This window comes from Topomyia yanbarensis, chromosome 3, assembly GCF_030247195.1.
Source record: "Topomyia yanbarensis strain Yona2022 chromosome 3, ASM3024719v1, whole genome shotgun sequence".
Classification (NCBI taxonomy): domain Eukaryota; kingdom Metazoa; phylum Arthropoda; class Insecta; order Diptera; family Culicidae; genus Topomyia; species Topomyia yanbarensis.
The window spans coordinates 267378430-267404351 of record NC_080672.1 but is presented as its reverse complement, the minus strand read 5'-3'; the positions used below and the strand labels follow the sequence as shown (position 1 = coordinate 267404351).

General features: G+C 37.2%; 1 protein-coding gene across 1 annotated transcript in view; it reads left to right on the top strand.

The window, feature by feature from the left end:
* LOC131689683 (cysteinyl leukotriene receptor 1-like) overlaps window positions 1-25922 on the top strand; it is a 94645-nt gene that overhangs the window by 22800 nt on the left and 45923 nt on the right. The window contains exons 2-4 of the mRNA XM_058974936.1: window positions 10254-10396; window positions 10500-10612; window positions 11357-11475. Of these exons, the coding sequence (XP_058830919.1) occupies window positions 10254-10396; window positions 10500-10612; window positions 11357-11475 (375 nt within the window). The remainder of the gene's footprint in view (window positions 1-10253; window positions 10397-10499; window positions 10613-11356; window positions 11476-25922) is intronic.

The following is a 25922-nucleotide window of genomic DNA, read 5'->3' as shown; positions in this document are numbered from 1 at the left end:
ACAAATTAATAGCGTTCATACTGTTTTTTAGTTCTTTCATTTAAAATTGGTTTGGATAAGATCGGTTCAGCCATTGCTGAGAAACACGAATGAGAATTTGTCCGTTACATACACACACACACAGACACACACACACACACAGACATTGTCCCAAATCGTCGAGCTGAGTCGATTGGTATATAAGACTCGGCCCTCCGGGCCTCGCAAAAAATCTTGAAAGTTTGAGCGAATTCTATACATTTCTTTTATAAGAAATGTAAAAATATTAACATCGAGAAAGCTACAAAAATTGATATTATCGACCTAAAATACACTTTGAATGAGCTTGTCTTTATTACTCAAGCAAAAAGTATTCGCGACGACTCATCAAATTCAAGCGAATAATGGATTTTTCGCTTCTTCTAACACTACGAAACAAGGATATAATTCACTCTACTCATTTAATTTTAATTGGGTCACAATATGAAGAATAAAATTCTTTTATTGCATTTTATTGAATTTCCTCTTGAATCATCAGAAAGAATTAAAATTCATTTTCTACTGCAATGTAAACTGATCTGTTTGATACAATCGGGCTTACTCGACAATTGTAATACTCACAGGGCTTAGTGTCTTTGAACCTAACCGAAAGTATAGTAGGAAGGTGGTTGAAAGGAAGGTATTGTCCTGCTTATATCAAAAAAATTTTTTTTATCAATTGACCACGAATTATTACCGTCAGCTGCATCGGAATAATCCAAAAGATGACACATTGTATTGGAACCCAACTAGAAATCTAGTTTCAATTTATTTATATAAGATTAAAAATAAATTGGGTGTAGCTGGGGTTTTCTTTATCATTATTCTTTATTAGTGTTATACACCAACAGGCATACCAAAGCCCCAATGGTGTTGGTCTTAATAATAAACTTATTACTAACATTCAAGTCATACACAAATAGTGGTCATACAATAATTCACAAAAACGGTAAAAAGTCAAATGTGGTTAAAAGATTGATTAAAAAGTCTGGAAAATCGCTGACGCAGAGTTTGTCTAGACACGTTGAAATCGAAAGCTGAAGCAACCTGGTTGAAAATCCTTTGTAGACCAGTGATGGCTCCATGCATACTATAATTAGTGCGTCTGAACGGTAATCGAAGCATAATGTTGTTGCGTAATGTTCGTGGTGCGACGTTTATATTAATTTGTTCTAATATAGCTGGGGCATCTATATGACCTTGCAAAGTGTCGGCGATGAACAAAGTTCTTGCTGTATTTCTTCGAACATAAAGGGGTTCCAGTTGAATCAGCTGACACCGGTTTTCATAGCTAGGTAATCGGACAGGATCTCTCCACGGCAATCTACGGAGCGCGAAACGTAAAAAGTGACGCTGTACGCTTTCAATTCTCTCAACGCCGTTATTGTAGTTTGGGCTCCACACTTCAGGGCAATATTCTAGGATTGATCGGGATAAAGCGCAGTACAGCGATTTGAGACAATAAACATCTGTAAAATTTTTGGCTATCCTGAAGATGCATCCTAGCGCTCGAGACGCTTTACCGACTGCGTAGGAGACGTGTTGTTTGAACGTAAGTTCAGAATCCAGAATCACTCCCAGGTCCTTCACGTGACTGACGCGTTCGATTTCTGTTTCTAGAAGACGGTACTTGAAATAGATCGAATCCTTTTTCCGTGAAAACGATATTACCGAGCACTTCTTCGGGTTTACATACATGCGGTTCATGGTACACCAGTCAGCAAAGGCATGAAGCTGCTGTTGGAGAAATCTGCAATCTTCAATTGTACGAATTATACGAAAAATCTTGAGATCATCCGCGAAGGACAATCGGGGAGTCTGCAGAATTAGATGTACATCATTGAAGTATATCAGAAACATTAACGGTCCCAAGTGGCTCCCTTGAGGTATTCCTGACGCAGAAGTGAATATAGGGCCCTGGCAATCTCCTATGACAACCGCTATCTCTCGGTCTGTGAGGTAAGATCGAAACCACTGCAAAACACTACCATTTATTCCAAATCTCTCCATTTTTGCTATTGTGATATCGTGGTTTAGCTTATCAAAAGCGGCGGATAAGTCGGTGTAAACGACGTCAGTTTGAGCGCGACATTCCATACTCTCTGTTATGTAGGATGTTAAGCATAACAGGTTAGATGCAGTTGACCGCCCGGACGTGAAGCCATGTTGATCGTCACTTAGGTACTGCTTGCAGTGAGCCTGAAGAGGTTCCATAATCACCAGCTCGAACAACTTCGAGACAGCGCTCAATGAAGTTATCCCACGGTAATTATTGACGTCTCGCTTATTGCCCTTTTTATGAACTGGGAACATGTTCGCTGATTTCCAGCAAGATGTCCAGTGATCATTGTGCGGTGATACATGCAGATCATTTCCACTCCTTTCAGATTTTCGGTAAATCGAAAATTGCATCACTTCTCTCTACATCAGGTGTGAATACTGACAAATGCGAGAAGCGCGCTGCTAATCCTTTAGAAATGAGTATAAATGTCGATCAAAATCAAAGAAAAAAGCACTATCGCAGAGGGGCTCTCTCGAAGCTCATTGTGTAGAGCCTACGAGTCTTATATCGAGTGCAAGCAAGGTTGGAGATATTACTTTTCGATTGCGCTGAAGGATGATCCGTTGAAAGATCATCATGGGTGTCTCTTTTCAATCCCTCCCCGATCAGAATGAAATAACAAGATTATAACAGAACACAATTTTTGTAATATATTGTCTTATAAATTAGGTCTCGTTAGTAGTTAAAATAACAGAAATTTATAACAAGTAACAATACGAGATATAGTTTTGAAATATTTCTGTTATGTGTTTCTGATCGGGTCCTAACTCTATCATCCCCAGTTGCAGTGGATTTGGCTTAAGGCGAAGACTACATATCAAGAAGACTGACATCTCTTTCCTTCTCCCATATAAATGAGATGCGACAGAGTTTACAGCGGCTCTGTTGTACGAAGGTAGGAAGTTTAACGTAAAAGTAAATATGTGTGCGTGCATCACTATGGAAAGTACTACCTTTACCCGGAAGAGGCGCTGCTGTTCCTGTCTCGCGATTCTGGACAGTGTTGTCAGTCTTCTTGATATGTAGTCTCCGCTTAAGGTATGGTATAGTTTGATTCTCTCCGGATAATGAACAAAGCTGTCCCTGACATGGCACGGAATTTTTTGTCGACAATTGGTGAAATCGTTTAAATAGTACTAAACACAAAACCAAAACCTGTTTTAATTCACCTAGTGGTGCGATTGTGCCTTTCTCACTTATCCAAACTATGATTCAATAGCTAGTCATGTTCAATATAATTGCGTAAATGTCTATTATATTCTTATTAAACTTAGCGAGTATCCCACGACTACCACGAAAGTCGACGCTGACTTGTATCAAACAAAAACGTTCCCAGCCACCAAATTTTCTGGTAGAGACCGTTCCGTCTGATTAACTCCAAAAACTTGTCTGAAGTCATCAAAATTCAAAACTTTATGGTTTAGTCACAAAGTAATTAAAGGCATGAAATTACACATTTTCACCACTGTACATTAGTTAGAACGATGCCGGGAAACCACAAATCGGGTTTCCGGAGGAACTCCGCCGCCGGGGAACTCTCCGACGGTGTAGACTAGGTCCATCGCCGGGGACCAGTTGAGTAGTACGCGACATATCACCGAGCTTGGGTCGTCGGGGCGCCAGTGAACCAGTGAAACTCGGCCCTCCGGGCCTCGGTTAAGCGGTTGATTTTTACAGTGATTGCATAGCCTTTCTTTATATGAAAAAGGCAAAACGTCAAATAAACAAAATGTTCACACTATTTTATCAAAAAATATCCAAACTCAATAGAGCATTTCTTGAATAATTTTGAAGATTGATTAGGGATCATCCATAAATGACGTAGCATTTTTGGAGTGATTTTTAACACCTCCTCCCCCATCGTAGCATTTCGTCACAAACGTCTAAATACCCCCTGGTAATTACGTAGCTTGACGGTAAACCTCCTCCCCGCTCCTTGTCACCGTAAAAAAAAAATAAAAAAAAGAACGATGTTACTTAGATGAAACGGGTAAGGTTGTCGTGTAATCAGATCAACCACTATTCCCCTTTAAAAAAGCTACGTAGCATGACATGACCCCCTACCCCCTGTCGTCACACATTATCACAAAATACAAAGCTCCCTCCTCCCCCATATAATGCTACGTCATTTATGGATGGTTCCTTATTGCTTATTTACGATGTAATGGATATTTTAATTCCATTCGACAATAGCACAGTGTTTGGTTTCTATTACCTTATTTTATGTTTTCGTGCGTATCACTACTGCATTCTATGTTTTTTATATGATGGACTTTAAAAACTACAGAAAATATGTCTATGAGTAGAAAAAAGGAAGTAATGTTGAGAAATATTACTACAAAATGGCGCATATAAAGTGCTACTTTCATTTCTTTGTCTAAGTATATTAATATGGCCATTGGCCAGAAACGAATCGGTTGAAGCCCAGATGTTTGGGTAATATCAGAAGCATGCGATTTTGTCACGTTCTTTTGGAAAAAAAAATCAATCTATGTCTACACCGTTTTTTGTTTTGTTTATTGTTGTTATTATTTATTTAATTATCATCTCCATAGAAAAATCATTCAGCTCACACTTTTCTAGAAGTGTGACGTAAGATCATCATCACCATCATATCCTTCGTTGGTAGTTTTCCTACTTCCATGAGGTGGACGTTGGCTACACCAAGCTATCCATCTCAATGAACTAGGTTTTCATCTACCCCATATTCTAATGGTGCACTAGGTTACACAATGCGATAAAAACCTCGAGCATGTCTCGAAGCTTGGTACACCCACTATCTCTTTTGTATCCCATGTCGTGCTACCTCATGCGTATCTCATATCGTACCGCATCTAGAGACAGACACGATTTCACCCATTAAATATCTTCCGGAACTTTTCCTTCCGGTTGTTGATTGTTCTCTTTGTAAACCACAGCCAGTCGCCATCGTTCTACGTTGAGCAGACACGATCCAATGCCGGGGACATCTAAGCAGACACTTGTTCTATTTGACCAAGAAGGAGGTACAACAGTAAAAGTGAATTAATAAGCGAGAGGATTATATTACCACCGCATCAAAAGACGGGCTATTTATGTTCAAAAGTGGTTATTTGAGTAATTTTGTAGATTGTTTTCTTATACCTACCTACATTGCACCGTGTCCAATATTTCATACACTTTTCCGTTTATTTAGTATGGTACAGGTCCGTCTGCAAAATTTGCCTCTTGGGGATAGCGACTCAATTTTTGTACCGTTCATTTAAAATAAATGTAAAAGTTTTGAAGTTTTCTCCGAGGACCGACGGGTTTGTATACCAATCAAATCAGCTCAACAAATGAGGATAATATCTATATTTTTTATTAAGAGGAAATTTTTAACAGAGACCACTGCCTCATGGATCGTGCTAGTGTTAGATTCTTATAAACTATATGAATGGCCTCTAAGCAGGATTGGAATTAATAAATATTTCAATATACTTCAAGTAAATGGCTATTAATAATGTATATTTGAGTGCTGAATTTAATTGCGTACTAAAATTTCGTGTACTAGGTACTAGGACTCGTTGCCAAGTTGTGAGCTTGAATAATGAAGAAAAGTAAAATCAATGCTCGATACATTTTCAACAGTAACGATCACATTCATTCGCAACTGTCGAATTTCAATGTTAAGTAACATTGAAGAATTTCAAAACGTAAAACTGCTCATCTTCTGATAAAATAATTTTGGCGGTTAATCCTCCTATAAATAATTATAGAGAATTTACTCTTCACGCAAATTTGGGTTGAGACTTAATGTCTCCAGCAAAGTTTTCGAAAATGCTATTTCAAACAACTTTTTCGAAGACATATTCAGAGTATCGAAATATAGTAGTAGAAAATCTTTAAAACAAGTTATTCTTATATTACTGTATTTGAGAAATGTTTTCTGCGGTTAATAAACAATAAATTTACATTACATTCAAGGTATGAGTCTCTGGATCTTACAAAAAATACATTTAAGAGAACTGGCTTTAAAAAGAAGTTCCCACATATTTAAATGGGTTTGCCCTGAAACACAAAGAGTGTTTCCGTTTTTTGGAGCTAGCATCAATTCGGCGGTAGCTTAGTCCTGCCACTGTACTGTCGGATTCTGATGAGATGAAATCGAAACGCAAATTACATAACTGATTTAGTTATAGGTTTTGTGTTCTCAACTCGCAGTGATTGTTTTAACCCTCGAAAAACAAGCTAAAATTGTGACTTAAGGAAGCATCGCTCCTAAGACTCAGTGAAATCGTGAGCCTCTTTTTGTCGTTGTATCAGTGAGAGAATCGAGGGCCCCAAAACGCTCGATCATCTGAATTTCAAATTATAAGTAACTAGCCGGGCCTCTGAGACCCCTTGCCTTCTTGAGGGTTAAACAATTTTCTCCTTAGTGCAGAAAAATAGTTTTACCTACATTTTTCTTCGCTAAGGAGAAATATAGTATGTTTATTTAAGTTCGATATGCTGCATTCATGTAGCCTTCATATTTTCAACAAAATTGTTTAAAATGACATTATCAACAACTTTGCTGAAGGCACCAAGTCTTTTGCTATTTTTGAAGAGTTAGACGAATTTCGCGCCAAATCTTATTCAGAGTTGACAGCACCCTCTCGGATTCTAATGAAATTTTCTGTACATGAGAACTTTGTCACAAAAAGCCACTTTGCATATTTTGTTTTTTCAAAAATGATCTAGACTGTCTTTTGAAAAGGGCCAAACTTTTTTTTACCAATTTTTTTCCAAATGGCTATAGTCTAAAAATGACAAATCCTACAAAAAAATATTGTAGGTTTTTACAAAATTTGTCAAATTTTCGAATAAAAAAATACTGAAAAAATTCTTCATTGACTCCTACACCGAAAAAAATCGATTTTAAAAATTTAAAGACGATTTACAAAAAAAAACCATTTTTGATTTGGATGAAGTTTTGTTTCAAGATAGATAATCATGTTCCCTACCTACCGTCAAAAATTCAAGTTGGGCGCTTTCAAGGAAAAAAAGTTATTTGAAAAAAGCTTTTCCTTGTCCAAACTGAAGTGTATTTTTATCGAAAACTAAACCAATGAAAGTCATAATCATCTCAGAATCCATTTTACCAGCTGCTGGTTGTCTGATACATGCAAAAAGTATCAGTAACGAATTTGGTATATATTCATAACAAACTTGAATGAAGATTGGACGACTAAAAGACTGGAAGATTGGAAGAGTAAAAGACTGGAAGACTGGAAGACTTGAAGACTGTAGTGCATTGGTTCCTCTCAAAACTGATAAATTTTATAAACAATTGACAAATCAATTAGCAAGAGATTACTGGGTAGGGAAAGTTATGAAAATTTAGAGCCATAGTACTCAAGTGAGAGCAAGGATCTGAAGTAAACAGATCGGAAAACTAGGAGTGGCAGGGTCATTAGAACAGGCTTAATATCGTACGGGCTTAATCTTTGTCTTCTGTTAATGAGGGTCGAGCTTAGGCAGTATAACTACGAATCACCCGAGTTCACTAACATGTGTCCTGGTAACGATAGACGTGTCCATCTTTACCGTGACAACCGACGGTCGGTGGTCTTGGTACCAAATTTTATCCAAATCAAAAATGGGTTTTTTTCAAACCGACTTTAAATTTTTAAAATCGATTTTTTCAGTGTAGGAGTCAATGAAGATTTTTTTCAATATTTTTATTCGAAAATTTGACTAATTTTGTGAAAACCACTCCTACAACATTTTTTGTAGGATTTGTCATTTTTAGACTATAGCCATTTGGAAAAAAATGGTAAAAAAAGTTTGGCCCTTTTCAAAAGACAGTCTAGATCATTTTTGGAAAAACAAAATATGCAAAGTGGCTTTTTGTGACAAAGTTCTCATGTACAGAAAATTTCATTAGAATCTGAGAGGGTGCTGCCAACTCTGAATAGGACTTTGCGCGAAATTCGTCTCACTAAAATGTTGTATTAAAGTATGCGCTGTTTTATGTTGGAAAACTTTTCGAAGTTGTCAAACCTTCAAAGTCAAGGATTATTGAATTAGGTGATCTTGAGCGTTGAATTTTTTTTTCGAACATTTATCCTACTTCAAAAGATCGCAATCTTTGACTTCATTGACATATTACTCAAGAAAATAATCTATAGAGGTTTGAAAACTGTTCCATGTTGATTCTTCTTGTGTGTAGACTGGAATGACATATGTTAGACTACCTATGTTTCTGAATTTTCGATAATGTATCAAACTCATATTAAATCTTAGCATTTTTCGAAAAATTTACGATTTTAGTCAAAAAAAAATGTAAATGCGATCGCATGATGGAGAACTTATCGGTAAAAAAAGTTTTTCTTACGACATCTTTATACGTGTTTTTAAATTTCATACTATGTATTTGTCAGAAAAAACTGTAATATTATTACAGAAATTTTATTTTTTATTTTTTACGTTTTAACGACATTCAATTAGCTAGAGATTACTGGGTAGGGAAAGTTATGAAACTTAGAGCCATAGTACTCAAGTGAGAGCAAGGATGTGAAGTAAACAGATCGGAAAACTAGAAGTGGCAGGGTCATTAGAACAGGCTTAATATCGTGCGGGCTTAATTTTTGCCTTCTGATAATGAGGGTCGAGCTTAGGCAGAATAACTACGAATCACCCGAGTTCACTATCATGTGTCCTTGATAAAGGTAGACGTATCTATCTTTACCGTGACAACCGGCAAACCCGGCAACCGGTGACGCCGGTTGTCACGGTAAAGATAGATACGTCTACCTTTATCAAGGACACATGATAGTGAACTCGGGTGATTCGTAGTTATTCTGCCTAAGCTCGACCCTCATTATCAGAAGGCAAAAATTAAGCCCGCACGATATTAAGCCTGTTCTAATGACCCTGCCACTTCTAGTTTTCCGATCTGTTTACTGCACATCCTTGCTCTCACTTGAGTACTATGGCTCTAAGTTTCATAACTTTCCCTACCCAGTAATCTCTAGCTAATTGAATGTCGTTAAAACGTAAAAAAGAAAATGTGACTAACATAGTCGAAATAAAAAAAAGGAAAAAAAAATTACAGAAAATGATTTTAAGTTTATTTCAAATCAAAATACATTTAACAAAAATCTTCCAAAATGCGAAAAATGTTGAAATATTTGAAATTTTGCTCCAACAAAAACAATTAATTCGTGTAATTATGTCCTTTTTAAAGGTTATTCATACATGTATCACTTTTTCTGCGTAGTTAATTGTACTTCCACTGAGAGTTAGAGCATCAACTTTAGTTTCCTTCTATTGGAAAACGGTAGAATGGTCGTTTTTGAAGGATTCGCGTTGAGTTTTCGAAACTTCAGGTCATGGTGAATATCAGATTTTGAATCCGACCACTCAATACCGAATACAATCTCGAAACCCATTGATGCCAGGTGACTGAGAAGATCGTCCACTACTAACGACTAAACCAGGGGTGCTAACATCCTTCCTTGGCGACAGCCTCTATTGACTGTAATAGTTGCCTTCGTTTCTCCCAATCTGACTTTTGAGCATTGCATGAATCCAGTCCACTACAGGATTTTATACTTCCTTTTTTCCAGGACCTTTTGAATTTATATGTAGGACGTATTGCCAGAAGTACCTTTGGTGTCAAGAAATGCGCCAATTGTAATTTCTTTGTAATCGAGAGTGTTTATCATAAGTGTCAGCTGCTTCCGTTGATTTGCCCTTATGGTGCGCAAACTGGTACTTGTTGAGCGGAACATTGGATAGGTGTTGCGTTCAAATATAGTAGTCCAGTAGCGTTTCCATTAGTTTTAGAAGTGTTGATATCAAACTTATAGGTCTATATGCCTTATGTAGTGTCATGTCTTTTTGTCTGTCTTTGGGATAAATATAACTTTAAAATTTCTCCAGTTTATAGGTGCGGCCAAAGAATAAGGTTTTATCTAGGTATGTCTAATAAGTCTTTGTGAATTATATCCATAGATTTTTCAAGAAATACTGGAAGAATATTCTCTGAACCAGGACTTTTGGTAGGCTTCGACGGAATTTATAGACCTGTTAATAAGAAATGGTGAGAAAGGACGGACCTGACACTGACCTGGCAAACTTGCTGTTCTCAACCCCACACACACACACACACAACAAACGTCATTATCTGACCTATTTTATGTCTATTCTTTTCTTTTTCAATTTTTAGGACCAGATGACGGTATTCAACTATCTCGACACGATTTTGGTGTTCGTGGTTCCGTTTACTGTTATTGTGGTTCTGAACACTTTCACTGCACTTACCGTGTGGAAATTTGCCGGTGTACGGAGAACGATGACTATGCCTCGGAGGTAAATAAACAAATGAATTAGTTTGATTAGTTTCAAAATATTACCCGGCACCTTCTTATCGTGAAACCAAACTCAAACTTTTCTCCTTTTCGTTCTGTTTCAGTTTCGGCAGTAATATCCGGGAATCTCGACGACAGCATCACCAGCTCAATAATTCTTTAACGAATCAGTTGGTTTTGAATGGAAACATTCCGATTCAGCAGGTTCACCATTATAGTGAGTAAATTTTCCATTCCGTTGTAATCGTACAAATTGGCATAGAGGGAACCTGGAGGAAAGCCAGCCACAATTCAATATATGTAATCAATTGGTCTAACAACTATGGAGCTATTGTAGTTCTTGTGCGGAGCTTTTGTTAAGATAATTCTCTACAATTTTGTCAGTGCTTCCAATAATGTCAAATTATAGGTTGCAAAAAATTGGAGTCGGTTCAGAAAGAAATGTCATAGCAGCCTATGGAATGTCCATCGTTTGGTACTAAGCATATTCAAATTGGTCCAGTCATATCTGTGAAAATGATGTGACCTTCTAAAAAAAAAAATGAATTCAGTAAAAAATCCTCAGATGGGAAGTCGATTTTCATTATCCAAGCGCACAAGAAAGTTTTTTTTTTCGCATGTTTTGTTTGCATTAAAATCTAAAAATACTTGAAATGTCGTGATTGAGTGAATAAAAATTTGTTTGCTGCTATGCAGATTTCGGTTTTAGGCCAGAGTCGCTCTGGGTTCGCTCGGAGCTGTCATTTTTATGTTTTATATGGGCTTCCCTCTACTACCACTATGAATTTGTACGATTGAAATTAGTCTTAACAGATTAAGTTCGGAATGTTTGAGAAAAAGTCATTGGATGTTATACACCCATCTTGTTACTGCGAATGGATGGATTTGTTTGATGAAAGTTTTCTTCTGATTGCCAAATATATGCATATAATAATTATTATCTTGTTGTTTTTATCACCAGCTAGAAGTCGTGTAGCGAATTCTCAAATTAAGGTCACGAAGATGCTGCTAATAGTTTCGACCGTGTTCGTTTGCCTGAATCTCCCAAGCTATGCGGTTAGAGTGAAAATATTTTTAGGGGTAAGTTTTAGTGGAAGTTGTATGCATCGATGTTTTCTTCTTATTCTCGTATTCATACCCATCAGAATGGTACTCTATCAATTGGTCGACCTGTCTAAGAAATTAACATTTAGACACATTTAATTTATTTATTTAATTATTTATCTATTTATTTAATTGTTTTTATATGTAACGGAGTTACACATCTTGCTTTTTAGATAAGTCCAGCCTATAATGATGTTCACATTTCTTGTTTCGCGTTCCCGGTCTCTGTTGTCGATCGGTTGGGTTTCGCCAGCAAGGTAGGGAAACTGGTAGTAAAATGAACACGTTAAGCAAAGTCATTATTTTCTAACTAATAAGAGAAAGAGATATTACAAATATTGAGTTATGCAACTGGCTGGATCTTTTCGTTGGAAGGAGATTCTCTGTCCATTCGAATAGCGCATAAATGCCTCTATTTATGGATCTGCCCCATTTTGGCACTTCGTACAACGTTAATGTGAATGTCGGTTGATAACATAATTTTATCTTTGCTGTTAAAAGCCTCTTCAGCCAAGATCGCAGCAATCGCAGCTCTCCGTGAAAAATTTAGTTGTCATTGTCTTTTAATTGTGATTTTTCGATTGGACCATTTGTCGTTGTCCCGATTAAGTAATAGAACCTACAATTCCTAATGCGGTTTCATCGAAGTACGATTCGCACGAAGTCAAGTGAAAGGTGCGTTCCGGTCATCAAACTAAGTTCCGGAAGCAACGTGAAACGTGTTTTTGACAGTACATAGGATATCGAAAGGATCTTCGCATGCTGGATACCGGTGAGGCCGTTTCATGTACCTTTTCCAAATATTTAAAATATCCTGTATCAAGCAATAACATTTTTTCGCCTTTTGATATCTCCGTCATCTATGAAAACTGTTTCGGTTCCGAGCGTTTTCCTTAAGTAGATGATAGGACAATTATAAAATAAAAACCCTTGTAAGGACGTGGCTAGGTGTGTGGAGTTGAGCGGGTCTACGTCATTGTAGATCGTGGCGAGGTCTGATATGGCAGTGGATATGCTCAATTCTGCAACTCCATCTACGATTTGTGCAGGTGTCCGTGCTATGCTATGCTATGCTATTCTGTTAGAAGCATCTTCAGCCACCGGAGTATTCCATGCACTGATGGTGGGTTCCTATATCATCATCATACAGTGGCGGATCCAGGGGGAGGGTCCTGGGGGTCCTGACCCCCCCCCCTCTCCGAAAATTTTTAACTTGCTGATAAATTTTTAATTTGTTTCAATTTTATATTCGTTTCAAACCTAAAATCATTTTAAACCGAATTTGATCACCAAAACTGATTTTCATTAAATGAGTCTTTGACGAATAACGTATTGTACAATGTTCATTCTAAAATCAAAATTTCGGACCCCTCCCAAAATTTTTTTCTGGATCCGCTCCTGTCATCATATCAATAAGAGAATGAGATATTACAATCACCTTACATGTTTTTTGTTAGACATGTTTTGCACATATTTGGTGAAAATACATCGACATAAACATATTTTTTTAAACATTATTCTTTATTTCAAAACACGTCCAAAAATGAGACATGTTTATAGCGTAGGGGTAAATGAACATGTGGTGGTGGTAAAATGAACAGCTTCTGGTGACCTGCAATTTTTTTGTATGTATGCAATGCTTAGTGTTGGAAAGCAATTTGTGAGAAACGCAAAGTGTCCGTCTTATCCACCATGTCCGTGTGTACCAATAAATCGCCTTCACTTATGCAATTATCACTTTTTCAGAACGACCAAGACCGAACCAAGTCGCAAAACATCAAAAAATGAGTTAATGATAGCACTGGATAAAGAATTTCTTAATCTACACTCCACTTTTACCAGATTTGAAATATGAAACAATAAACAAGAATTATGATAAAAATTATTTTCCAATTGTAATGTAAAGGATGCTGCGATTCAAGCTTTAAACGCGTTTTTCTCGAAATCAATGCACTGCCACTTAGTCCGGTCTGACCTAACACCGACCATTTCTGCTTTCAGTTAAAAAAATAGCAAGATCAAAAAAGGTATTTTGGGTATTTTGCCACCGATATAGCAAAGAGATCAATCTGGTAAAAAGTGAATTATTCAGGTGTATCTTACCATATATTTCGATAGAATAACGACAAACAGTAATAATAGCACAGTAATACACCAATATAACAATCTAAAAAGCATTTATGTGAACTAAAAGTCCTAATAACACGAACCATAATAGATACATTAGAAGAGCACGTTATTGTTTTTTGTTTATATCTCGGGCTGCAATAGATATACGGTAGTCATCCTTTGGCAGGGTATGTTTACTATGACGAACTTCCGACTGGTGTTACCTTTATCTAGAACTTTTCAGCAACTATTTATAAAAGCAAGGAGTACATTTTGCCCCGGGGATGCGTTTTATCTAATCTTCTCCTATAGCTTTAAGCTTTCGTTACTGTGTCGTCGGGTTACCATTTACGGGTATTTGCTTCGTGTGCTGAAACATTTTGCAAAAAAGCAGGACACATGCATCCATGCCGCAGAGAATTTAATCATATACAACATTCGATAGAACTTCGCGGCAAACAAATTCGGATGAATCCAGTCAGTGTTTGGTGGTTTCTCTATATGCTGAATTAATTAAATATCCCACAAAACCACATTCTGGGCGCACATTTGCAGGCAGAGTGCGAAGTGGCATATTTCAAACTGCCACCAAATACTAGTCCCAGGAACGTGTTAATATTTTACTTCAATGTTTAATATTCTAGCAAACATTTGCTCGTCACCCTACAAGGGTGCGTATTTAAATCACGAGGTTGTTCCTATTTTCATGTCAAGTACCTTCTGCTGCGGCATAGGGTGTTGACAAATAGCTTAATCGTGTCTGGCATTTCATTGATGGCACGTTGTAGAAAACAGAAAAGTTGAAATACCTACAGTATCTTTATAACAATGCTGGATATTTTGAAATCTCCATGTGAATTTGGTCAAATTTAGTAGGACTGATATCAAATTTAGTAGTGATATCTCAATTACAATTGAACAGACCTTCTATTTTTACACAGGAGGATCGATCCGTTTGTGGATTTCTTCCAATTTTCCTGATCAGTTGATATTCATCACTATAAAAGTATTTATGGAACTCACCTGTGTCTGCAGTATTTATATTTTGTTTCCTCTTTTATTTAAAATTTTTTCCTTTTCAGAAGTAAATTTATAGTCCAAATATTCGTAGTTATCGAAATTTATTGCTGACTAAGTAGTATTGTGAAAAAAGCAAATCTGTCGTAAGTATTCAAAAGCATTAAAATTTTAAATGTCTGTGCATCAATATTAACTAATCCTTCTTTTTCGCCTTTGCAAACTTTTTCGTAATCTTCAAAAAGTTTTGAGTCGATTGGAGCGTCAATTGGTTCCAATCAGTGAAGATCGATTTCAAGTTTTGGTTTTTTTGGCCACTTTGCGTGAAATAACCCATACATAATTTTTTTCATGTAGAAATACGTCTATGTTTTCGATATGGGAATTGCACTTTGCAAATTCAACAAAAATGGTATGTAACTAAAAGTGGTTAGGTCTTAAACGCTTATAATTCAGCTGTCTCTAGATATATTTTCAAAATTTTTGTACTTATCGCACAGAAATTCTTCTAAGAACAGATTTCAATGGAAAAACCCATAGATTTTTTATATTATGGAATTAAAAATTTAAATAATGTATAATATAGTCAAAATACCACGAATGTGCTCTCAGAAGGTAGCGCTTCCCAAGTCCGGCACGACAGCTTTATTTACCTAGCGCGCTACCCTTCTATGAATGATGTCATCATCGACTATTTAAAGAACATGATTGGTCGGACAAGCTCAGTTGCCTGTTAAACGACAGGGCACTACATGGCGTGCTTCCACAGTTAGTGTGGCAGGCTATAAATCCTACACATTAACTGTGGAAGCACGCTAGGCTACATTGGCTGTGGAGGTACGCTAAGCAGTTCCGTTCTACAGGCGATTGAGCTTGCCTGATCGAACATCATGCTTGTGCTGTGCTCGTTTCAGCACGAATTTTATGTACAATCGTACGCATTAATTCGTATAAAACACGTGCACAACATTACTTGCACAGTCGAGCTCCACGTACAAAAACGTGGTACTTGTTGTCTCCACAATATTACCACTACAACACTCGGTATAAATTAGCAACAACCTTCCACCTCGATGATTTTCGCGTGTTCTTTTTCGGAGGTTGACAGGGTTCCCAAAAGGGCCGATTTTCTATAACATGTTTCTGAACTCCGAAACAAAATCTTTTCAACAGACTGGATTTTAGATTTCATGAGTATCAATAATATTCGCAAAGATTGTTATCTACTTTTATCATCACACCATATAGCCAACTGTTTGACCTGTGATACAAATTTCAATTTAGCAAAATTGGTAAGTATGCGGTACAAATTGAGGAAAACAATTTTACACTTATAATTGTTACAAAAACTTGGGGTACGTAATGTCCAGGACATTACCGGGTGTTCACGCGGGACAATTATTTTGTGAACAAGTTAACAAGTTGTTAAAAAATCCAGACCAATACATGCTACATACTTTTACTAGTCATTCGCCAAATTTAATTTTTGAATTACTGAACTAGTCTGCATTCCTTAACTATTTTTGGCAAACTGAACTCGGTAATAAAAAAATTGTTTTATTGAATCGATTACCGGACGGGATACTGTCCAAATCATTTTACTGATCCCAATGAATCTAACTTAATGTGTAAATTTAGCCGTTGGAAAGCGATGCAAGTAGAATTTTAATAATCTGATACGCCAACGAAGAGTCCTACGTCAACACCGCGGTTATGCCCTGTACATTGCCCACGCCTAGTTTTTTGAGATAGGCCAAAATTTGAGAGGAACCTAGACCTGCAGAAAATGTTTTATTGGCTGCACTGACCGAATTAGCACTATTTAAAGGCCGAACACGAAATTATTGCGACACATTCAACAGGGCATTACCTTTTTTACCATTGGGTAAAAATCAACCAAATTTTACACACTTTCTCATTGATGTGTATTGTTTACATGCTGTCAAACTCGAAGTCGTTTTTTTTTTCGATTCAACGAAAATGGATGTGAACCAACGCGAGTCGAGAGAACAAATTCTTTCCAAACACCTGGAATTTCCTGACCTGTCGCACCGGCAGTTGGGAAAAATGTTGAACATTCACCATTCAACCGTCTCCAGAGTGTTGAAGCGGTTGTCGTTGGACCACGGCAAAGGAGCTGGAAGAAAACCGGGACCGGAGAACAAAAAGACGGAGGGAAAGGTGAAGCGGATGATTAAAGCAAATCCCAACGTCTCAAGCCGTGATTTGGCTAAAAAGATCGGCATGTCGCAGAGCTACGTCCAGAATGCAAAGAAGAGAGCTGGACTACATACATACAAGATACAGAACTTCCCAAACCGCGATGAGCGGCAACAATCGACGGCTAAAACTCGGGCACGGAAGCTCTACGAGAATATGCTGACAAAATATGGCTGCTGTATGATGGACGACGAAACGTATATAAAAGCCGATTTTAAGCAAATTCCGGGATTGGAGTTTTTCACCAGCAAGAGCAAGTTCTATGTGGACGACAAATTAAAGAAGAAGAAAATGTCGAAGTTCGCCTCCAAATATCTCATTTGGCAGGCCATCTGCTCTTGCGGACTGAGAAGTGAGCCCTTCGTGACAAAGGGCACAGTAAATGGCGAGATCTACAAATCTGAGTGCCTCGAGAAGCGTCTTTTGCCGTTCTTGCAGCAGCACGACAAAGCTCCGCTAATTTGGCCAGATTTGGCATCATGCCACTATTCTAAAAGTGTCTTAGAGTGGTATGAGGCCAATTCTGTCCATTTTGTTCCAAAGGACATGAATCCGCCAAACTGTCCGGAGCTGCGCCCGGTGGAGCAGTACTGGGCAATGATGAAGCGGGAACTTCGGAAGAGCAAGAAGACAGTCAAAGACGAGAAGGACATGTTAAGAAAATGGAAAAAAAACTGAGAAACTGATACCGGATGACACTGTAAAGACTTTGATGGAGGGCATCAAGCGAAAATGCGTTCAATTTTACACTCAAGGCTCCATCGATTAACTTTTCTTTTGATTTTTGAAGTAAATATATGTATGAAACTACCCTAAAATTTTGGTTTGATTTTAAACATTATAAGAAAATTGGCATGACATTTTCGGTGTCGCAATAATTTCATGTTCGCCCTTTATCAGATTTGGCAGTAATTTAATTTTTTTTTTCGAAACACCCGGATAATCAAATCTTTTTTCCCGGATAATCTAATCACGGATAATTGAATCGCCAGATAATCGAGCATGACCTGTATAAATGTTGCTTTCTCTTCATCCTATCAAACGGAAGAACGTGAAAAAATAGAGCTAGCTGTATTCTTGGCGGAATTATCCAAATTAATTCACGGGTTGAAGAAATGGTATTGAAATCAAATATATCTAAAAGGGTTGTGTAAATTTAGCTTTTGACTGGCGATATCTAGAATAAGTGCCAAAATGTCTCTCAAAATAGTAAAAGAAAGATGAAAAACCTGTTTTAATCCACCTAGCGGTGCAATTGTGCCTTTCTCAATCATGAATCACGAGAATGTGTGCGTTGTTTATATTCATTAAAAGCTTTTAAATGCATATATTACATTTTATTATTATACATCACATGACAACTATATACAGGAAAATAAATCATTATTCGAGTTCTAAAATTTTGAAAAAGAAAAAGATGGGTGGGTAATGTCTAGGACATAACCGGAGTGTCGTGACTACTCGTTTGACTTGTAATTCAAATCGAATGATACTCAATGAAATATGTGGGAATGTTTCAAGTTATTCTTTATAATAATTATGGTGGATCTGAAAAGAACCTTTGTTGTTGGCGTCTGCGTTGATAGGGGATGCGCTGGATTCTAAGCTCGTTGAGACATTCATTCATGAAATGAACAATTTTCTTGCTTTGAAATATCAATGTTAAAATCTCTCGAAACAACCATCGGAATCTTTTCCGTACAGAAATGAACACGCTTAGCGAAAAACTAGGGGCGGGTAATGTCCGGGACATAACCGCGATGGTCATATTCTTAAAATTCTGCTTGTATCTCCTTCAAATGGCTAAATTTTGCGCATTAAGTTCGATTCACCGGGCTCAGCGAAATTTTCCTGGGGATCCCGTTCGTTAGTATATTCAGCAAAACAATTTTATTACCGAGTTCTCCGCGTTGAATACAGGTCAATAATTTCATATAATGATTTCAACATGCAGACAATGTACATGTATGACAGGTGGGAGTGTTCTGAAGTGGTTTTAGTGGAGGTAACAACATAAAATCATGTATTGGACATTTTACAATGATTCTCCTTAACCCTGCAAAACCACGTGGTTGGCAGCAGAGGGTTAAGTTGTTTGGAAGAGATGACAGTTAATATATGATAACTAAAAATATAAAATTGTTCTATAAATTGCAAAGTTATTGCCGCGTTGACCTGAAAATTTGTCATTTCATTCATAAAGGAACAATCATTGAAATTATGTCAATTTATGCTTTGCAAGATTTGAAATAACTTCGAAGTGTGGTCACGACACCCCTGTTATGTCATATACATTACCAACCCATCTTTTCATCATTCGTTTTGGTGTAGCTTTCGCTTAGTGGTAGAGTTGCCACATTCACTGATTTTTTTGGAAGGATTTGCAAAAACCTTCGGGTTTGTAGATAAGAAAAACATTTTCTGATTCACTGGTAAAAGTACAGAATTACCAAGTGCAAACTTAATACTAGTTAATAAAAGAAACTTTCTAATTAAATTCTTTTTCCATTTTGTCTTCGTCCTAATAAGGACGGTTTGTGGATAACTATGTTGATACAAGACGGGAATCTTTTAAAACAATTCAAACCTTGCCGACGATTGTTTTTACTGCGTACATCCGTACGATCTTTCCCCTTTCGCAGCTCACACCGAATGAGCACGGTTTTCATCATGGTGTTCCTATTTATTGACTTTACAATGCAGATGGAAGGACGTCCTTTTGTTCGATAAATGAAAATATTTTCATCATTCGTTTTGGTGTAGCTTTCGCTTAGTGGCAGAGTTGGCACATTCACTGATTTTCTTGGAAGGATTTGCAAAAACCTTCGGGTTTGTAAATTAGAAAAACATTTTCTTATGATTCACTGGTAAAAGTACAGAATTACCAAGCGCAAACTTAATACCAGTTAATAAAAGAAACTTTCTAATTAAATTCTTTTTCCATTTTGTATTCGTCCTAATAAGGACGGTTTGTAGATAACTATGTTGATACAAGACGGGAATCTTTTAAAATAATTCAAACCTTGCCGACGATTGTTTTTACTGCGTACATCCATACGATCTTTCCCCTTTCGCAGCTCACACCGAATGAGTACGCTTTGCAGCCTTCGATGTTTTGGTGGCATTTTTAGTGGCAGTTACTACCGCCTTTTCAGTGACTGCGTTTCTTAGCCTTTGGCTTTTTGGACTTCTCACCGCCACCACCTCCACCAACGTTTTTCTTCTTCTCTCCGATGGTAGCTGATTTGATTGGTCGTTCGATGCAGCTTCTCACGACCACGCACGTCTGTTATGCACTGCGTCTTACACACGTCTGGCTTAGAGAAAAGCTGCGACACCCCTATTTATAGGTTTTATCATTAATGTTGATTTCATTTAAAGTAGTTTTCGAACTATTTAAACAAATTTTATATAGCAAAGAACGCATCGGTAGCAAGCATTGAACGTTTTCCTTCCGATTTATGAAACAAGATTGGCAATCCGTTTTGTAGAAGAAAAGTTAATAAGGTTCAAAATGTACGTAACGCTTTCGCTAATATGCACTACTATCGCTTGTCGCTCGTTCTCGTGGCGTGCATGAGCCTTTCCTTTCCGTCCGACTTCTAATGGCTTAACCAAAATTAACATCCCGGCTTTCCCCCACCAACTGCTCTCGTCAAGCAACCCAATACGAATAATCATAGGAACAAACATGTAGTGGACCTTTATATAAACTTTTCATTATTTTATTGTTCATTTGCTGCACCATTTTGACGGCTCTGTGCGGGATGGGCTGAAAATTTTCACTTTTCCGAGTCGTTTTCGAAAGATTTTTCAAAACACTATTATTCCGTTGATAATGAATATCCTACATATTCCAAAATTTAATACAACATTGGTACAAATATTTTCGACAAAATGCCGAAGAAATTGATTAAATCCATTCAGTACAACAAAAGATATAAGCGTTCAAAATCTTACATCATTTTTCTTCCGAAATTTTGAAAAGGGGCCCCTATATTGAAAGGTAAGTCGTTAGTCACGACAAAAACAGCCACGGTAATATTGAACTGAAAAAAGGTGCAAAGTCCCAAAAAGTCGATTTTTATAAAAAAAATTTTTTTCGAGATAACATAAAATCTCGACGTTTCATGCATTTTAAAGATGTTTGGCATCAAAAATACGAATTCGATTTCTGAAATTTCATGAGGTCCCCCCTTTGCAAAAAAAATTTGAGTTCCGGCTTACATGGGAATTTCATATGTGAACGGACGGTTTGGTCTATATTTACGGAACCATATAAGCGATCCGTACGAAATTTTATAGACATCTATGGGGATATTATAGCTATCATTTGGGACTAAGTTTGTGAAAATCGGCCCAACCATTTCCGGGAAACTGATGTGAGTTCGTAAATTTTGAAAGATGGCCGCTTTTCCCGGGCACTTCCGGAACCGTCTATGGTGGTCAATGTAGTCAACGAAAGTTTGGTTGGCCGTCGGTGACCTAGAACAGCAAATTTAAGTTGTTTGAGAGACATTTTAGCGAAATTTTTACCTTTTTTGCTTTCATCGGAGTATCGGTTTGAATCACAATTTGCTATGTGATCGCACGCCACAACCTGTAACTCCAGAACCGGAAGTCGGATCGGGATGAAATTCAATAGCCATTTACGGGGACGCAATACCTTTCATTTGAGGCCAAGTTTAGTCGAATCGGTCTAGCCATCTCCGAGAAACCGATGTGACTGTTATTCTGAATTTAGATACTTCCGCCGGGGCTTCCGGAACCGAGGATGGTGGCCAATGTGGCCAAATAGACTTTGAATGGATGTTAGTAACCTAATACTACAAATCGAAGCAGTTGTGGTCATATTTTGGAAAATTTTTCACCTTTATACATTCATTGCAGAATTTATTAAAATCGACATTTTCTGCGTGTTCGTACTTATCACCCTGTAATTCCGGAACCGGAAGTCGGATCTATTAGAAATTCAATAGCAGCCTATGGGAACGTTGCACCTTTCATTTGAGACTAAGTTTGTCAAAATCGGTTCAGCCATCTCTGAGAAAAATGAGTGACATTTTTGGTCACATACACACACACATACACACACATACATACATACACACATACATACACACACAGACATTTGCCGAACTCGACGAACTGAATCGAATGGTATATGTCACTCGGCCCTCCGGGCCTCCGTTAAAAAGTCGGTTTTCAGAGCAATTGCAATACCTTTCTATTGAGAAAGGCAAAAAGGTGCGAAATCGGCAGTCCCAAAAAGTCTATTTTTATAAAAAAAATTTTTTCGTGATGACATAAAATCTCGACGTTTCATGCATTTTAAAGATGTATGGCATAAAAAATACGAATTCGATTTCTGAAATTACATGGGATCCCCCCTTTGAAAAAAATTTTGAGCTCCGGCTTATATGGGAATTTCATATGTGACCGGACGGTTCAGTCTATATTTCCGGAACCATATAAGCTATCCGTACAAAATTTAATAGACATCTGTGGGGATAATATAGCTATCATTTGGGACTAAGTTTGTGAAAATCGGCCCAACCATTTCCGAGAAACTGATATGAGTTTTCTAGTTTTTGAAAGATGGCCGCTTTCCCCGGGTACTTCCGGAACCGTCTATGGTGGTCAATGTAGTCAACGAAAGTTTGTTTGGCCGTCAGTGACCTAGAATTGCAAATTAAAGTTGTTTGAGAGACATTTTAGCGAAATTTTTACCTTTTTTGCTTTCATCGGAGTATCGGTTTGAATCGCAATTTGCTGTGTGATCGTACGCCACAACCTGTAACTCCAGAACCGGAAAAAAATAATGGATCGGGATGAAATTAAATAGCCATTTACGGAGGCGCAACACCTTTCATTTGAGACTAAGTTTGGTTGGATCGATCTAGCCATCTCCGAGAAACCGATGTGACTGTTATTCTGAATTTGGATACTTCCGCCGGGGCTTCCAGAACCGATGATGGTGGCCAATGTGGTAAAAGAGACTTTGAATGGATGTTAGTGACCTAATACTATAAATCGAAGCAGTTGTGGTCATATTTTGGAAAAATTTTCACCTTTATGCATTCATTGCAGAATTATTAATTATTAAAATAATTATTAAAATAATTATTAAAATCGACATTTTCTGCGTGATCGTGCTCACCACCCTGTAATTCCGGAACCGGAAGTCGGATCCATCAGACATTCAATAGCAGCCTATGGGAACGTTGTATCTTTCATTTGAGACTAAGTTTGTCAAAATCGGTTCAGCCATCTCTGAGAAAAATGAGTGACATTTTTGGTCACATACACACACAGACGCACATACACACACATACATACACATATACATACACACGCACAGACATTTGCCGAACTCGACGAACTGAATCGAATGGTATATGTCACTCGGCCTTCCGGGCCTCCGTTAAAAAGTCGGTCATCAGGTCAACAAAAGTGACAATTCGCACTGCAAAAATTATTTTGATCCAACAATAACAAGCATGCCGAGATGTGGTGATAACTATCGTGATTGTGGAATCTATGCATATTTCGAGTCTTTCGTAGCATCTTTTTTAGCCCTTAGGTAGGAATTTTGCTGAGTTAGACCCAACCTTTTATTGAATATACAATCGATTTTCCTGCCTGTAGTTATAGTTGTATTTACACTAAGTTCTACGTTAACGTTTCGCGTCCAACCTTATTGATTTGATATAGGGGGATTACCATCGTGTTCTTTATTTTTTCGCTGGAAGCATATAAAAATTCTTTCGGAAAGTCCCGTAACTGATGGAATAGCCTAAAATTATGCAACTGGCTATCCTTATCGGATATATTTTTCTTTCGAGACGTTACAAATAATAAAATAAAATCGTATAAACTTACGCACCTAAGTTGCGCGACGAATAAAAAAAAACTTTTAAAGTCACGTAAATAAAAATAAAGTAAAAAAAAGTTACGCATCTAAGTTGTAACGAAACAAAGTATAAATTAACGTGGAAGTAGTGCATTTGTTATGAAACGCATCATTCCGTTTTATTTTTGGGTGGTTTGTGTTACAACTGATTCAACGGAATTATACACGGTTTCTTTTGAACTAAAGTATGAACTATTGGATGCTGAAAGCGCAACCTCAATGAGTAATATACAATATCCGTATCTCTGATATCGAGTAACGTTGCTTGTATAATTTAACATATTTGAATATTATGATGATTTTGGCAGCTTTTTTTACATCCGTTGATAATAAATTTAGTTAAATGTGAACTGCATAATTTTATTACGATCTGATCTGTTGCACCATTAGGTTTTAAATCGATAGTTGACGTTTCGCTTTGTTTGAGATACTGTGTTGAAGTCAGCATGTTGATCGCATTTTACTCCGCTAATGAAAAATCTGTAGATATTGTTCTAAATATTGAAGATAATATACACTGATTCTGACAGTGTAGTATCTCGCAGACGATTAATGTTGTTGGGCTGCAGACATGATTTGCTACTTATTTCCTCTCAAGTGATGTTAGCTGTAATGATTGTCTAGTGAAAAAACAACTGGAAAGAATGTACGCGATTTGATGTCCACAACCATGCTATACACCAGCACGGCATTTTCTTAACTAGCACATCATCGTGCTCCAATTGCATCTAAATAGCAAACTAGCGGACTTATCGCTTTTAGTGATCTGTAATGTCAAATCAAGTTGTTCTTTTCCCATCATAATGACAGGGAAATGTCAAAAACATAAGCTTTATGTAGAGATCTAAAACACACTTTTCCTAGCTAACTGGACTGTAAACAAGTGATGGTTCTTGGTTTTATTTGTTCTCTCCTTTCTTTACTGTACGAATGCGATGGAAACGACTTAAACGATTACTAGATCTTTTATAACATCCAGACGACAATATCCAAAGCATCTTTGATTTTTTAGCAACGCCCCCAGTAATGTTTTTTAAGAATGATTTTTCCTACGGCTTTCGCAAATATTTTCTCTGTACACTTGACTGGAACTTCTGCATTAAATGACTTAAAAATAGAATCTCTACTAAGATCACAAAGAACCACTGAAAAGACATGATTTGTATATCTTATATTTACGTATACAGCTATTTCATTTTATACTCAACTGTTTTCATTACTTTCCCCCTGGATATTATTGTTAGTATCGCCAACTTCAGGTGGGATATTAGATTTGCGTAATATCACACTGTTCGTAAAGTTGATATTTTCCGGATTAAGTCCGACGAAAATGAGAAGCACTTCTCCATTCATGAACTTGAATTGCTCCGGTTCGGGGCATGGTAAAGTCAATACTTTCACAATATTCGTTATACACAGCCATCATCTGATGGTTAAGTGGTCCGAATTTAGCGTAATCTGTACGATGATGACCTATAGCGACCAAAAATCTATTGCGTAATTGACGAGTAGGAGCATATAAATTTAATTTTGACAATATGTAGGATGAGTCAGTACGCTGCATGACGATATCGTTTAGGAACGAGATCATAGCGTAGTCCCGTAGAGGAAACGCTGTCCATCTTAGCTTGCGTAGTGCATATAATAGAAACTGAATTTGAATTGACTCAATTCTCACTTCGTGTTTTTTATGTAACAATACTACAATATTCTCAAATAGAACGAACATATGCTATGTGAAGAGTATTTCACTCCGCTGTGTCCCGCCAGCTGCTGCTTCTTTTCCCAAACTCCCGGCCATAAACTGCATGTCCATCTCCATTCCACGGATCGTTCCGGCGCTTAGTTCTGCAAGGGACTGACTACAGATGTTTTTTTAATCTTCCTGATATGCAGGTTGATTGTGCCATACACGGCTTCGAGTTGGGTCCAGAAATATACCTGTAATAAAATGAAGAAAAGTGATAATGATCAACGAATTTATTATCGGTGTTAGTCATACCTCATCCATTGCTTCTTAATCGCTTAATTTAATAAATAGTTAGTTCCGCGTAAAAACTAGTTAGAGCAACAACGGCTTAGCAAAACAATCTAAAGTTTCAGAATCACAACAGCAAAAACACAACAAACAGAATCAAGGGTTCATATGAGTGTTTAACTGCAG